This window comes from Terrapene carolina, unplaced genomic scaffold, assembly GCF_002925995.2.
Source record: "Terrapene carolina triunguis isolate 2854851 unplaced genomic scaffold, T_m_triunguis-2.0 Scaffold147, whole genome shotgun sequence".
NCBI classification, from domain to species: Eukaryota; Metazoa; Chordata; order Testudines; family Emydidae; genus Terrapene; species Terrapene triunguis.
The window spans coordinates 5530168-5546920 of NW_020664498.1; the positions used below are offsets into that span (position 1 = coordinate 5530168).

The following is a 16753-nucleotide window of genomic DNA, read 5'->3' on the forward strand; positions in this document are numbered from 1 at the left end:
CCCTGGAGCACCCCCTACTGGCCAATCATGGCACTCCCTGCCTCAGTTTCCCCTCACCAGGGTTTTTTGTCTCTCCAGGGGATTCATATGGCTCAGCCCACTGGCTGGGTTACTCTCAGAGTTCAATCCCCTTCCAGGAGAACAGACGTCCCATACAAACAAAAGGTTCTTCCACCCTACTTGAGCTCATTTTCAGATTCAGTTCCCAGCCCTTCCTGGGTTACCTTTAAGTCTCCAGGATGGAGGCCCAATTTCCAGGCTATTTCCCTGGAGCCTTCTCCCCCTTCACTGTCCTCTCTGGGACAAAGCCCTGACTTGCAAGCTTCTTCCCTGGAGTCCTCCCAGACCCAACTTCCAGGCATTCCGCAAGAGCCTAACTTGTTCCCTGTAGTGCTACAGACTTTTCTGTGCCCTTTTATGAAGCTCCAGAATTTCAGGCTGTCACCTGGCCCCAATTAGTCCAGTACCCTTAGAATGGCAGGACACTAAGAATGGCACAGGTTGGGCTGACTGAAGAGGGCTGGCCAGAACCTGGCCTTTTGGCCTTAACAAAGCAGGTCACAAAGTATTACAGAGTACTTCTTGATACAGTTGGGGTTCAGATGAAAGGTGCTGCATTATTTATTATTTGTATACGTACTACAGTAGCACCTGCAGCTTCTGTCTGACACCCACTGGACTAGATGCAAGTAGTGTGAGACTCCCTGCCCCGAAACAGCTTACAATCAAAGCAAAGGGGAAGCAAAGACAAAGAGAAATCTTCCTTGTGCAAGGTCACAAAGCAGGTCAGTGTAGAGCTGGAAATAAACCCAAATCTCCCAGTCCAATGCCCCGACCGCACTGCCCCTCATAGCTACACGCTACCTTGCAGACCCTGAAACTATTTTACACCATCTTCTTTCATTTTGGGAACCTCCAGGTGCAAAGTTATTTATTCATCTTAACAGAAACAAACACCCTGCCTATAAAACAATAAATATTGCAGACCTTTATAGACCCGCTGCTAACTATTTTTACACCTCCCAGAGCCTGAGGCTGTTGTAATCCAAAACAGAGATTTCCCAGTAATTAGATTCCACTATTGCAGTAGAGATTGCTTTGGATTCCCTTAGAACATTTAAATGCTAATTTTGCAAGCACTGACTTGTAACCTGAGTTTATGATGATTTCATGCCTCTTTCAGAATGCCTGGCTTCTCCACTGTAAGATGTCAATGCTCATAAATAAAACGAATTACAGCAAGCCCTGTTTGTTCTTGCCTGTAGATGTTGCTCTTTCCCCACTGTTGTTTGTGATCATCACGTGGCTGCAATGCTTGCTCAGGCCCTGCAAACACGTGATGCTCACTAGATAAGGAACCCTAATAGACTCAGTGAGTTGGTCATTGTTCTTAAAGCTGCAGCACCCAACAACATCCATTTTGAATCTTGCTGCTGTTTCCTTCTTCTCCTCCGTTTCCCAAAATGCCCTTTTTCAGTATAACTAAAGAAATGGCCATTGGAACCGCAGTCCTGGGGGTTGCTTTTGCTACTGGAGTCTTAGCAGGTAAGTGCTGCTTTCTTCTCTGATCTATAAAATCCAACACACCCTCCCAGTTCCCAAGCCCATGGCCAGAAGTGAGCTCTCCTTGAGCAGAAGGAAGCAGCAGTCCGATTCAAAGCACAGTCACCAACTGTGCTCAATCCAGCTGCACTTTACCACCCCTTTAAAAAAAAAAAAAGTGTGTGTGTAGATTAGAAAGTAATTTACTAGATGTTGGGGGAAGAGGAGAGGGGAAAGGGGCAAAGATGCTGGAATTAAAACTGCTGGCTTCTAGAATGTTAGCCAAGTGAAGGTGCAAAATATTGTATAGGGAGCGAGCGAGGGGGAGAGAGAGAGAGCTTTCTATAGACTTAAAGGTTGTGGTTACATTTTTCAAAAGGCCTGGAGAATAACAATATCCTTTTTAATGAGGGTAATGGAATCTTATGCTTCAGGTCACAGGCTGACAGCTCCCAGGTCAGGCATGGGCTCTGGAGGGAATTCCCCTTGCTCCTGTCCCCAAGCACTGGCCTGGGGCATGCTGGCTGGTTCACCTTCCTGTGCCAGAAGCTGGCCACTGCCTGAGGCAGGAGACCAAATAAAATCCTGATCCTGCAATGAGAGTGGCTCGTGTGGACTCCTTTGCCTGTCTTCGGACTCTGCATGGGTTTGCACTAGCAGATCTCATTGTAGGATTAGCACTTATAGGAATCCATGGCAAACCCTGTGCACACTGGGCAAGATTGCATGTTGCACATCCTGCACTATAGCTAGCCCCAAGCATTCAAATCGTGAGATTTGCCTTACAAATCATGAGATTTGTAGAAAAATAAAACGGGTTCTATTTGCTTTCTGGGTTCTGATCCTTTAGGAGTTCCATGTTCAAGTTTTTTTCTCTACAAACATAAGGGCTAAACTTTTTTTTTTTTTTTTTAAATGAAAGTTCAGATTCTCTTGGAATCATCTGACTGCAGCTGGGAAAGAGACCAAATATTGTGAAACTCACAAGAGTTGTCAACAATTTGCAACTACCGCCTATTTCCATAATAGCGTGAGCCAAAGTCCAGGCTCCAAACAGACCCAGTATAGGAAAATCAGAATCTGAGCTTTAGCTTTGCCGTTTGTACTTCTGTCTGTTCTCAATAAGCTGAACAGTAAAAGCAAACGTCTACCCCATTCTGTTCCTTTTTGTGGTTGCGTTATGTATACATGGTGCCAAGTATCAGGGGATAGCCATGTTAGTCTGTATCCACAAAAACAACAAGGAGTCTGGTGGTTCCTTAAAGACTAACAGATTTATTTGGTTATAAGCTTTCGTGGGTAAAAAAACCCACTACTGCAGATGCATGAAGAAGTGGGGTTTTTTACCCACGAAAGCTTATGCCCAAATAAATCTGTTAGTCTTTAAGGTGCCACCGGACTCCTCGTTGTTTTTATGTATACATAGGAACCTACTCCGAGTGAATAGCAAGATAGAGTATCCTCTCCAAAAGACCTTTTCTAGCAAGAACTGAACACAAGGAATGGGTTATAGGCAAGGATTTGACTGAGCTCTAGCAGTAAATATACAGTGCTGTTAAGGGCCCAGTCTGTCTGTATAATCCACTATGCCACTGTACTGCAATAGGCTGGAAAGCACACCTACCAATAGCTCTTCTGCTCAGGATTAAAAGGCCAAGGTCTTAGCAAAGCTGCTGTGAGCTGTCTCAGCCCTCCCCTTGCAAGGTGACTGCAGACAGACATGTATCCTCCTAAGCACATTGGAAATTGCCATCTTAGTGTTCTGGTCATGGCTTTTTCTTCTGGTAAAAGGAGCAGGTGCTAGTTTTCTCCCATTAGCTGGGGCGAGAGCAAGCACGTCCTGAGCAGAGGAGCAGGGACTAGGATGCTCGCGTTCTGTTCCTCGCCCTGTCACTGACTCGCTGGGTGATCGTGGCAAGTCACCAGACCTCTCTGTGCCTCAGGTGGCTCCTCTGTAAAGCAGGGATATTATTAGAAAAAATGCTTTGAGATCCTTGAATTAAATGTGCCATCTTATGGCAAAATCAGCCATTGATCGACATCAGTGTCAATTTATAGTCACTGCAGGCCTGGACTGGATTTGAACAGATGCTTTAGAGGTGAAAAACATCTAATCCCACTGCCAATCCCCTGAGCTGTCTAGCCCCTTCACCATCTTCATTTGGGGTTTTGCAGAGCAAGGCTCCATTAGCCTTTAGTGGCAGTTTTCTTGGTCTTTATTTGCTCAAGGCATAACTGGGGTCATTGCAAACTTTTTCCACTGAGACACAAAACCTTTTAATATCTTAATTTTTTTATAGGTAAAAAATATCCATTTTTAGCTTTTGGAATTCCCCGATCATCCAAGACTCTACTTGGAAAAGGGGGCCCACTATGGCAATACATATTGGATCACTCTCTGCGTGAACATCCAGTCCTAAAGAAGCTGCGACTGGTAAGTGTTTTTCTCAATATATGTTTTGTGGAGCGTGGTGTGTATACAGTACTGCTATTAATGTCCCATGATTCATGGAGTCCATGGCCAGAAGGCACCATTGTGATCACCTAGTCTGACCTCCTGTATAACACAGGCCATAGAACTTCCCCAAAATAATTCCTAGAGTGGCTCTTTTAGAAAAACATCCAATCTTAATTTAAAAATGATCAGTGATAGAGAATCCACCACAACCTTTGGTAAATTGTTCTGATCGTTAATTACGCTGTCAAAAATGCATGTTTTATTTCCAGTCTGAATTTGTCTAGCTTCAACTTTCAGCCACTGGCTCATGTTAGACCTTTCTCTGCTAGATTGAAGAGCCCATTATTAAATATTTGTTCCCCATGTAGGTATTTACAGACTATCAGCAAGTCGCCCCTTAACCTTTTCTTTGTGAAGCTAAATAGATTGAGCTCCTTGAGTCCATCCCTATAAGGCATTTCAATATTGTCTGTGCCCAGTACATAGATCTGCTAGTCCCTAAAGAACTGCCTTTTCTCTATCCACCTGTATGCAGATTTGTAGTGGTATCTAAGGCCCAGAGTCTCAAAGCTATTTAAGTACCTGATTCCCACTACTGAAGTGGTTGCCCCATGGCATCCAGAAGGCCAGTGGCAGAATGCCAGACTAAAATCCAGCTCTCCTTTGGCAGTGCAGTGCCTTATCCACTGGGCCAAACTACCCCCTCCATAATCATTGCATTGTTCCCCATATAAAATATTTAAATAGAAAACAAATGTGTTGATTTTAAGGCCAGAAAGAACCATTATGATCTAGTCATAGAAGGCCATAGAATTCCAGCCAGCAATTCTTGCATCAAGCCCATAGCTTCTTGCTGAGCTAGAGCGTGACTTGTAGAAAGACAGCAATCTTGATTTCAAGACTTCCAAGGGTACGTCTACACTACGAGATTAATCCGAATTTAGATAATTCGAATTTGGGAAACAGATTGTATAAATTCGATTGTGCGCGGCCACACTAAGCACATTAATTCGGTGGTGTGCGTCCATGTACCGGGGCTACCGTCGATTTCTGGAGCGTTGCACTGTGGGAAGCTATCCCATAGTTCCCGCAGTCTCCCCTGCCCATTGGAATTCTGGGTTGAGATCCCAGTGCCTGATGGGACCAAAACATTGTCGCTGGTGGTTCTGGGTACAGCCTCACCCCTCCCTCCCTCCCTGCATGAAAGCAACGGACGGCAGACAACCATTTCGCGCCTTTTTTCCTGGGTGAACACTGCAGACTCCATACCACAGCAAGCATGGAGCCCGCTCAGCTCCAGACAGCAGTCATGAACATTGTAAACACCTCGCGCGTTCTCGTGGAGTTTATGCTGAGCCAGGACCAGAAAAACGAGGCGAGGAGGCAGCGGCGGCGGGAGCGCAGCGACCAGCGTGATGAGGACATGGACATGGACACGGACACAGAATTCTCTCAAACCACGGGCCCCGGTGCTTTGGAGATCATGTTGTTAATGGGGCAGATTCTAGCCATGGAACGCCGATTCTGGGCAAGGGAAACAAGCACAGACTGGTGGGACCGCATAGTGTTGCAGGTCTGGGACGATTCCCAGTGGCTGCGGAACTTTCGCATGCGTAAGGGCACTTTCATGGAACTTTGTGACTTGCTGTCCCCTGCCCTGAAACGCCAGAATACCAAGATGAGAGCAGCCCTCACAGTTGAGAAGCGAGTGGCGATAGCCCTGTGGAAGCTTGCAACGCCAGACAGCTACCGGTCAGTCGGGAATCAATTTGGAGTGGGCAAATCTACTGTGGGGGCTGCTGTGATGCAAGTAGCCAAAGCAATCATTGAGGTGCTGCTACGAAAGGTAGTGACTCTGGGAAATGTGCAGGTCATAGTGGATGGCTTTGCTGCAATGGGATTCCCTAACTGTGGTGGGGCGATAGATGGAACCCATATCCCTATCTTGGCACCGGAGCACCAGGGCAGCCAGTACGTAAACCGCAAGGGGTACTTTTCAATGGTGCTGCAAGCACTGGTGGATCACAAGGGACGTTTCACCAACATCAACGCGGGCTGGCCGGGAAGGGTTCATGATGCTCGCGTCTTCAGGAACACTATTCTGTTTAAAGGGCTGCAGCAAGGGACTTACTTCCCGGACCAGAAAATAACCGTTGGGGATGTTGAAATGCCAATAGTTATTCTTGGGGACCCAGCCTACCCCTTAATGCCATGGCTCATGAAGCCATACATAGGCAGCCTGGACAGGAGTCAGGAGCCGTTTAACTACAGGCTGAGCAAGTGCAGAATGGTGGTAGAATGTGCATTTGGCCGTTTAAAAGGTCGCTGGCGATCGCTACTGACTCGCTCTGACCTCAGCCAAAGGAATCTCCCCATTGTTATTTCTGCTTGCTGTGTGCTCCACAATCTCTGTGAAAGTAAGGGGGAGACCTTTATGGCAAGGTGGGAGGCTGAGGCAAATCGCCTGGCTGCTGATTACGCGCAGCCAGACACCAGGGAGATTAGAAGAGCACACCAGGAAGCAGTGTGCATCAGAGAAGCTTTAAAAACCAGTTTCATGACTGGCCAAGCTACAGTGTGAAATTTCTGTTTGTTTCTCCTTCATGAAAACCCGCCCCCTTTATTGACTCATTCTCTGTAAGTAACCCACCCTCCCCCTTCCCCCAGCTTGCTTTCAAACCAAATAAAGTCACTATCGTTTAAAAATCATTTATTCTTTATTCATAGATTATAAAAAGAGGGAGGGAACCTGGGTGGGGTTTGGGAGGAGGGAAGGAAAAGGCCACTAAAAAAAGGTTAAAAAAATGACAGCCTTTTGCTTGGGCTGTCCACTGGGGTGGAATGGGAAGGTGTACGGAGCCTCCCCCCCCCCCGCGTTCTTACACGTCTGGGTGAGGAGGCTATGGAACATGGTGAGGGGGGAGGGGGGTTATACAGGGGCTGTAGCGGCACTCTGTAATCCTGCTGCCGTTCCTGAAGCTCCACCAGACGCCGGAGCATGTCTGTTTGCTCTCGCAGTAGCCCCAGCGTTGCTTCCCGACTCCTCTGATCTTCCTGCCGCCACCTCTCATCTCGAGCGTCCCTCCTGTCCTCACGTTGGTCCCTCCTGTCCTCACGGTCACTGGCTTCTTTCCTATACTTTGAAACCGTGTCCTTCCACTCATTCAGATGAGCTCTGTCACTGCGGGTGGATTGCATGATTTCTGCAAACATCTCGTCTCGCGTCTTCTTCTTCCGACGCCTTATCTGTGCTAGCCTTCGGGATGGAGGAGGGAGGCTTGAAGAATTTGCAGCTGCATGAGGGAGGGAAAAAATGAGAGAATTTTTTAAAAAGATACATTTTGCAGAACAATGCTTATACTCTTTCACGGTGACCAACACTATTCACATTACATAGCACATGTGATTTTGCCTCTTAATATTGAGTGCCTGTGGCTTTGGTGTTAGAGATCACAGACGCAGGTCCGGGCAACAGAATTCAGCTTGCAGGCAGCCATGGTAAGCCATTGTCTTTCGGCTTCTGCGCCCTCCTTTCCCACATAGCAAGCAAAGCCTGTTGACTGCTGCGGTTTTCCTGTTAACCTTCAGCAGCAGAAAACAAACTAACCCCCCCACCATCCAATTCTCTGGGATGATCGCTGTATCCCTCCCCCCACCGCGTGGCAGGTATCAGGGAAGATCCCTGCAGAAACCAAACTAACCCCCCCTCTCCCCCCCCTCCCACCATGAATTCCCTGGGATGATCAATGTACCCCTCCCCCGACCGCGTGGCTGGTAACAGGGAAGATCCCTGCTAGCCAAACGCGAAAAGCTCTGGGCCAATCCCGCCCCCCCGCAGTCGCCTAACTGCAGGGAAGGATTTCTTTTCAGCCACAGGCAAACAGCCCAGTAGGAACGGCCACCTCTGTCCCCTTCATTAAATTCCCGTATTTCAACCAGGTTACCATGAGCGATATCACTCTCCTGAGGATTACACAGCAAGATAAAGAACGGATGTTGCTTGAATGCCAGCAAACACCGGGACCATACGCTGCCAGGCTTTGTCAGGCAATGATACCAGATTACTTGCTGCAAGCATGGCGTGGTCAAGTGTCCTACCATGGAGGACGGAATAAGGCTGCACTGCCCAGAAACCTTGTGGCAAGGCTTTTGGAGTACCTCCAGGAGAGCTTCATGGAGATGTCCCTGGAGGATTTCCGCTCCATCCCCAGACACATTAACAGACTTTTCCAGTAGCTGTACTGGCTGCGAATGCATCCCAAGTCCTCAGGGCAAAATAATCATTAAAAAACCTTGCTTTTAAAACAAGTTTTATATTTTAAAAGGTAAACTCACCTGAGGTCCCTTCCATGGGGTCGTGGTCTTGGATACTGGCTTGGGAGGGTTCGGAGGGTACTTCACTCAGGCTGAGAAAAAGCTCCTGGCTGTGGGGGAGAACGGAGTGCTGGGTGCTCTCCGCAAGCTCGTCCTCCTCCTCGTCCGCAGAATCCTCAGGTGTTGCTGAGATTATCCCTGCCTCGGAATCAACGGTCAGAGGTGGGGTAGTCGTGGCGGCCCCCCCTAGAATTTCATTTAGCTCGGCGTAGAAGCGGCATGTCCGCGGCTCTGACCCGGAGCGACCGTTTGCCTCCTTTGTTTTTTGATAGGCTTGTCTGAGCTCCTTCACTTTCATGCGGCACTGATCTGAGTCCCTATTGTGGCCTCTCTCCATCATGCCCTTGGAGATTTTTTCAAAAGTTTTGGCATTTCGTCTCTTTGAACGAAGTTCTGCTAGCACTGAATCCTCTCCCCATATAGCAATCAGATCCAGTACCTCCCGAACGGTCCATGCTGGTGCTCTTTTTCGATTATCAGCCTGCATGGTTACCTGTGCTGATGAGCTATCTGTGGTCACCTGTGCTCTCCACGCTGGGCAAACAGGAAATGAAATTCAAATGGTCGCGGGGGGCTTTTCCTGTCTACCTGGCCAGTGCATCCGAGGTCAGATTGCTGTCCAGAGCGGTCAGTGGTGCACTGTGGGATAGCTCCCGGAGGCCAATAACATCGAATTGCGGCCACACTACCCCTAATTCGAATTTACAAAATCGATTTTGGTGCTACTCCGCTCGTCGGGGTGGAGTACAGAAATCGATTTTAAGCGCCCTTTAATTCGAAGTAACTGGCTCCGTTGTGTGGACGGGTTAAGGATTAATTCGGATTAACGCAGCTAAATCCGAATTAAAGTCGTAGTGTAGACCAGGCCCAAGTGACAGAGAATCCCCCTTCCCTCTCCTCCCCCCCGTCCCTAAGTAAGTTGCTCCTGTGGTTACTTACCCTCGCTGTTAAGTTTGTCCACAACAATGGTAGCTGCTTATACATATATCTTCTTTGGTAAATGAACAGAAATTGCTTCTCTGAGATCAACAGTAATAATAAACCCCAATGCTGTCCTCATCCTGAGGATCACGTTGGGCTCTTGGTCTGCCTGAAAGAGCAACTTCAGGGTAGTTTTTCTTTTCCTGTTTCCTTTCAATTTTGTACCATTTCCTTTTCTAGCTCACCTTGGACCATCCCTGGAGTAGAATGATGGTGTCTTGTGACCAGGCTCAGCTTATGGCAAACTTGGCCAAACTCATCAAAGCCAAGAAAGCTATTGAAATAGGTAAGAATGCACATTTCCTAGGGCATGGCTCAACACCAATCATTTGGAAGCTATGTCAACATAGTTCCCTGCTTCACCAAGCCTACCAAAAAGCACCAAGGGTGATGGGAGGTGGTCAGAGCAGGACTCTTCAGTTAGCTTCTTGCCTCTGACCTTGGGCAAGTCAAATTTTCAATAGTGACCACTGATATTGGGTGCCCAACTTGAGACACCTGTTCCTGATTCTTAAAGGTGCTGCAAATCCCCAGCCCCCGCTGACATCAACATCAGTGGTGAGCGCTCAGCACTTCTGGAAATAAAGCCCCAGGGGTCACAGTTTGGGTACTTAATATCAGTGGCCATTCCGGAAAGTGTTGACCCTGACCTATCTACCTGTTTCTTCACCTGTACAATGGGGATAAGACCAACCTCTCAGGGGTGTGGTGAAGCCTAATTCAGGGCTGACGGTACAGCAGTGTGAGCGGCTTATGTGGAAAGCACCATGGGACAAAAGCGGAAGAAGAGAGCAAAGCCCAAGTGAAAGGGCTTGGCTTGGGTGGACCTAAGGGAAGGATTCTCAACCCCCTGTTTTTCAGGGCTAGGGAATCCACAGCAGCTGCTAGCTACTGCAGGTGGAGAACAACAGGCGCAGCCCACAAGGATTCAGTGAGCCACGCTGGCCGTGGCTCCGTCCCCTCCTCTTCCTTTTTCCCTTAGAGACCCGCTAAAGTCAAATTCATGCCATACAGGATGGTACTCTGAGGCCAGGAGACCATTGACAGACGTAAGCTGTGAATTTAGCTAGAGAACTAACGAGTTCACAGCCACTATTCTGTCGGGCTTCAGCAGCTACAAAATGCTACTCTGGTAATGGGACAGATAGCATTAATTCACTAGTGATTTGGGATCCTCAGCTCTTTTGGGGGACTTTATTCTTTAACAAAAAAAAATCCTTCTTGTCCACAGTTAAATCAGTTTTCATGGTCAAATGAGTCTTACTTCTTTCTCTCGTGTCTTTTCTAGGTGTTTTTACAGGCTATAATACCTTAAACATGGCACTAGTCTTGCCAGACGATGGCAAAGTCATTGCCTGCGATATAAATGAAGATTACGTCAGTATTGGAAAGCCGCTATGGAAAGAGGTAGATAGTCTCTGCCTGTCCCTAAATGCTCCATGCTCTGAATAGGAGTGCTCAGAATTGTAGGAGTATGTTCCAGGAGGGCTTAACTCTGTTTCCCTCCAATTCTCAGATGTGCGTGTGTGGCAGCTGCAGGAAAGAATCAGGTAGTTAGAGGGTTACGCAACTTATCCACCCAAATCCAAGTGTCACAGAATGTGAGCATTCACTTTAGGCACTATAGTATAGGCTGGGTTGAGGCAACTTGGTAAACTTGGCCTGTTTGACCAAATGTTCTATGAATTCTGGAAGTAACAGGGAGAGTAGGTATGGGATCCTCCAATTTTATGGTGACTTTTCTGAGTGCATCCCACTTTAAGATATTTCACAACTACTTCCATCAAATCCCTTTCCTCTTTTGTTTCAGGCAGGAGTGGAGCATAAAATAGACTTGCGGATTAAACCAGCAATACAAACACTTGGTAGGTAACATAATAAATATGAAAAGTAGAGGCTGAAGACTTAGGCTGGGGAGGAGTCCTTCATGTGAAGTCTGAGATTAGGAGTTGTATAGCAAAGATGAACATGCAGTTTCATCAGTCACAATGGGTGGCTTCTCAGTTATATAAAGGAAATTTAGGAAGAGTTCAGCTGTTTCCAGATACTGGGAGAGAGAGAGAGAAAGTGGATAACTGTTCATCCACTATCCATTGTTACATTGGTCACTTAAACACAGCAATGGGCCGTGTGAGTAATATTAAAAGAAGTATTGTCTTGCTGCTTCTATCACAGGGAAAGCTGCTTAAGATGGATTTAAATTGGACAAAGCCCAATTTCTCTCCCATGAAGTGTCTATTCTAAGTGATTATCTGTTTATTCTAGGCAAGCAAAGTCTTCTCCGAGGAGTGAAAGATGCAGAGGGAGTCGAGAAGCTAGTGTACAAGCATCAGAGGCAGGACATTTCTGATCTGGGGAAATGCAGTTTGGTATTCGTGGTCAGGAGGAAGCAAAGCCTTCCAAGACCACGGAAAAGGCAGATGCAGAACAAGTTTGTATAATAGGAAGCACTGTCTCACAGGGGAGCAGCATTAAGGAGGGAAAGTTGCTGTCAGAAAGACTGTTTATTCCCACTGTGAATGCAGTGATCCATTCCACCAGCCAATGCTGCTTCTTTGCCCACATTTAGCTTTTCAGAAGAAGTGTCTTTAAGAGAAAAAACTGTCCAGAAGCAGCCTAGCACAGTCACTGTAGTACACATGGGGCAGTGTCTTCTTAGTGTGACTGATGCTGCTGTCCTGCCTGGTAGCTAGACTAATGCGGCCTGTCACCCACTCTCTTCTGTCACAAACATTAGCCTTGTCTGGGCCACGTTCTTCCCTCCAGTGTACTCATATGAACTCTGATAACAACAGAGCTGTCTGCTGACTAACCCTATGCAGAAAAGGCCTCACAAGTTATTCTCCAATACAAGAGGGTGCAGAGCAATTTGAGAAGGGCAGATAACTTGCATGAGCTCCTTGCTCCTTCATAGTAGGACTCTCAAAACCCTACCTCTCTTCCCCTTCTCCTCTGTAGAGGTCACTACTGAGATGCTGCAATGGAGAGTGAGATCCCAAATGGGGTCCCCTCCCAAAACACACAGAGTAGTGGTGGGTGGGGGCTATAAACAGCCAAGTACTTCTCTCACCTTCTAGTGCCCTGGGGAGGACCAGAGCCATTGTCTCTGCAGCTGACAGTTCCAGTTTGGAGCTGTCAGCCAGAGTGCAGCGTAAGAAAGTTTTAACAGACCCCAGTTCCGCTTGTTTTGGCCCAAATAGGGGAAATAGAATGAGAGACTCCTGAGAAAAGCCCACTGGGTGACAACCATTTGCTGCCATCTGTGATTACACAAAGGATGCACTTGCTCAGGCAAAGTCCACCAAAGGGCCTTCTGGGTAAGAATTCTGCATGACCCAAATTATAGCACTGTGGTCAGCAGTTGATTGATCAGTCTGAAAATTCATTTAACATCTAGGGCCTTTCTACTGGGGGAAAATTTCTAACCAGCTTTAAAACCAGTTCAGCTAAGCTGATTTTAAAACTAATGGAGAAGTAGTGTAAACCCAGTTTAAAGGATCCTGACCTGCTCTTACTGAACCAAATTTAGGAGTATCATGTCTACAGTCTACACTATGGCTTTGGCTGCTTCTAAAATTGGATAATAAGCTTCTCCAGACCCTTGTAGACTCTGAGCCTTGACACACATGGATTGTCTCATCCCTTTATTCAGTGTTAAACCAGGGCATCACAACACGCTTTGTTTCCTGTATAGATGAACTACTGGCAGACGGTGAAGCTGGGACCTATGACTTTGCTTTCATAGATGCAGATAAACAAAGTTACAATGAGTACTATGAAAAATGTTTACGTCTCGTAAGGAAAGGGGGAATCATAGCTATTGATAATGTAAGTATTAACCCACTGTTCCACTCCCACTTTAAGTCACATTAGATAGTTCCAGTAACAACCTTAATTCTGACCCAGGGGACATAGATTCAAAACACAGCATTCAGTTTCCAAATTATATAAAGGTGATTAAAAAAAGACAACATGATTGTTTTATTTACCTGTTAATGACACACACAGGTAATATCTGCAGCAACTAAAACGACCTTGCATTAACCTGTATATATGTACACTTCAGCGTCTACTGTGCCCACACATACACACAAAGTGCAGAATACCAATATCTTATCAAGCTATTCATGCATTACACAAAGAATGCTTTATTTAACAGTTATATCCTCCTACAGGGCATCTTCTACAATTGTAAACTGTTCATAATACCTAAAACTATATTTGTTTTATTCATCATCATGTTACAAGTGACTTCCAAATACTTTAGAGAAACTATTGAACAGTATTACTCAAAAAGAAAGAGAGGAATCAATGTTAGTTGTTTTAGGAATGTCTACATATTTTCATATGTCTACCTATTTCTATTAGGTTAACTTATTTATAAGGGGTAGTCTGAGGCTTAATATTTGCAAACAGCTCTGAGATGTTGCATTTCTGTAGAGCCTTCTGCCCAAGGATCTCAAAGCACACTATGAAAGTAGGTGGGTATAGTTGTCCCCAATAAATAGATGTGAAAACTGAGAGAGGTCCAAATTAAGCAAAGCATTTACATATGTACTGGAGATTGTCCCTATTCAACCTATCACTTAAGCTTAAGTTCCATTGACGCTAATGAGGTTCAAGTACATGCCTAAAGTTAAGCCTGTGCTTATGTGATAGGCTGAATAGGGATGGATTGCTGAATCAGGACCAGAAAGATTGAGTGACTTGCCAAAGGTCACAAAGTCAGGGAATAGACTCTGGACTCCCAGTCCCACTGGAGTATGCTGCCTCTGTGTGGTGTGTTATTAGTATAAATGCAAAATATTATAATGCTCTTCAACCAAACTCCTGATTTATCCAACTACTTTGTGATCTGATACACTGTGATAATCAAGGGCTTTTCTACGCTACCACAGCCTGGCCTGGGATAGCTATGCCAGCCAAGCCTCCTAATGGAGACACAGTATACAGCAACAGAAGGAGTTCTGCCAGCATAGCTATACCACCTTCCTGTGTGACATTAGTTAAGCCAACAGAAGCACTCTTCTATTGGCATAGTTATGTCTACACTGGAAGTTTTGCCAGCCTAGCTATATTGGCTGGGGGTGTGCTTTTCCCCCCCACTCTCCTAGCCAACATAACTATGCTAGCAAAACTTTGTAGTGTAGACAAGGCCTAACAAAAGGCAGTTAAAGGGGTTGTCAACACATGCTGGTGAAAGGCTGTGTGGACAGACTTACATGAGTTTAAACCAGGCTTAATCTCTTTTGAATGAGTTTAAAATAAACTGAAATAAATATGGATAAACTGCAGTGTGTCCACACAACCTTTAGCACTATTCTAATTTAATCAATTTAAAAATCACACCTTTAGTTAAACACTTACAACTCTAAATGTAGAGAAGCCCATAGTCTTGTAAACTCTAATAAAGTTCTCTCTTGACCCTACGTTTTCCTTTGGACTGTCAGTGCCATCAACAGCCTGGTCAGATGCTGTGTGCACCTTGCACATGAGGGTGATTGTGTGCACATGATTCTTTTTTACACTAGGTTTTATGGCACGGGAAAGTATTGAAGCCAAGCAAAAACGATATGGAAACCCAAAGCCTCCACCACCTCAATGAGAAGATCTTCCGAGATGTACGAGTCAATATCAGCATGCTCCCAATGGGGGATGGAGTGACACTAGCATTCAAGCTATAGTGTGAGAAAAATGCTGAGCAATGGAAGGGAGACAGAGAAGCACCAAATCATCAGGCAAAACTAGGTGGAACATGAGTAGCATCTGTAATGTGAACCTGTGTCTCAGCAGAATAGCATAAAGCTGGAAAAACAGTCCTTGAAATGACCAGAAAAACTACAGGTATCTAAATATAATGGTAGAAAAAAGATTTATATTAAAATTTAGTATAATTTTATATCATAATAAAAAGAAAAACCCACAGTAAGTTGTCTTTGTAAGAGACGGTGATAGAGGGAAGGAATCTCCTTAAGGGCCCCCTCCTTCAAGACACTGAATGACTTTATTATTATTTGTATTATGAGATACAGACATTCCCTATTGTAAAGAGCTTACATTTACACAGGCAAGACAGACAAAGGGTGAGCACTGAAAGATTAAGTGATTTACCCAAGATCCCATAGGGAATCTGTACCATTGCCAGGAATGGAGCCCTGACGGCTCCAGGCCCAGTTCAGCGTGTTAACCAAAAGACCATCTTTCCTTGACTTTCATTGCCTTGAAGGGGATTTAACAGTGCTCACCATCTCTTAGGAGTGGCCCTGTAAATCACTCTAGAAATGAAGCCACAAAGCAGCATGAGTAACCAGGAGAGGAAAGCAGCTGTAACCCAGCACAATGAAACTATGCGCCACTGACAGAAGAGCAAAAGGGTCATGCTCGCAACAAAGCTGAGAATGGGAGGTAGCATAACATTAGCGTTGCCAGGAGACTAGTGAGGTAGGAGGACACCTACTCTGGTTAGATGATTGCTGATTTAATCCATTCAGAGGACATAGCAAGATGCATGCTGCTGTTCCTTGTTATCTTAGTTACTGAACAAGTGGTGGGGATGTAATGGGTACAAAATGATGGCTGCCACTGACATTTAAGGTCGTGAAGACTTAAGAAAACAAGAGATGAGCACTGTGTAATCCGGCTGTGAGCTCCCTGTAAGATCAATTTCTCAAACAGCATGGAGCCTGTAGCATTGCTGTTCATGCCCAGTACTTGGTACAGTATCTCCTCGTACACTGCAGTTGTCACCAACCAGTCGATGGCCATCTCCCGGCGCAGCAGGGCTGCCACTAAGACAGGCTCCCTGCCTGCCCCAGCCCCAGTGGCCAGTGCAGCCCAGGGGGGGCAGGGATCTCCCTTCGTGTGCTGCCCTTCTCTGCAGGCACCACCCCCACAGCTCCCATTGGCCAGGAATGGGGAGCTGTGGCCAGTGAGAGCTGTGGGGGCAGTGCTTGCAGAGAGAGACAGCGTGCGGAGCCACATGCCCCCCGTCCCTCCCTCAGGGGTCGCAGGGGTGCATTGGCCCCTTCCAGGAGTGGCGTGGGGCCGGGGTAGGCAGGGAGCCTGCCTTAGCGGCAGCTACGCTATACCACAGACCAGGAGCTGCCAGAGGTAAGTGCTGCCCGGCGGGAGGCCACACACCAGCTCTGAGCCCTCTCTTGGAGCCAGCACCCCATACCCTCTCCTGCACCCCGAACTGCCTCCTGCACCCTGAATCCTAGCCCTGATCCCCCTCCCAGAGCCAGCACCCTGTACCCCCTCCTGCACCCCAACCCCCTGCCCCAGCCCAGAGCCCCATCCTGCACCCAAACTCCCTCCCAGAACCCACACCCCCTCCTGCACCCCTACCCCAGCCTGGTGAAAGTGTGTGAGGATGGGGGAGAGCTGGGGGGATGGAGA

The 16753-nt window shown here is 46.6% G+C and overlaps 1 protein-coding gene across 1 annotated transcript; it reads left to right on the forward strand.

Moving 5' to 3' along the window:
- Nucleotides 1–1395: 1395 nt before the first annotated feature.
- On the forward strand, nt 1396–15089 carry LOC113406884 (catechol O-methyltransferase domain-containing protein 1-like). Its single transcript, XM_026653720.1, has 7 exons — nt 1396–1545; nt 3843–3976; nt 9536–9641; nt 10644–10762; nt 11166–11220; nt 13050–13183; nt 14887–15089. The coding sequence occupies exons 1-7, from the start codon at nt 1464–1466 to the stop codon at nt 15037–15039; spliced, it is 783 nt and encodes a 260-aa protein (XP_026509505.1). The 5' UTR covers nt 1396–1463; the 3' UTR covers nt 15040–15089.
- The last annotated feature ends 1664 nt before the right edge of the window (nt 15090–16753 follow it).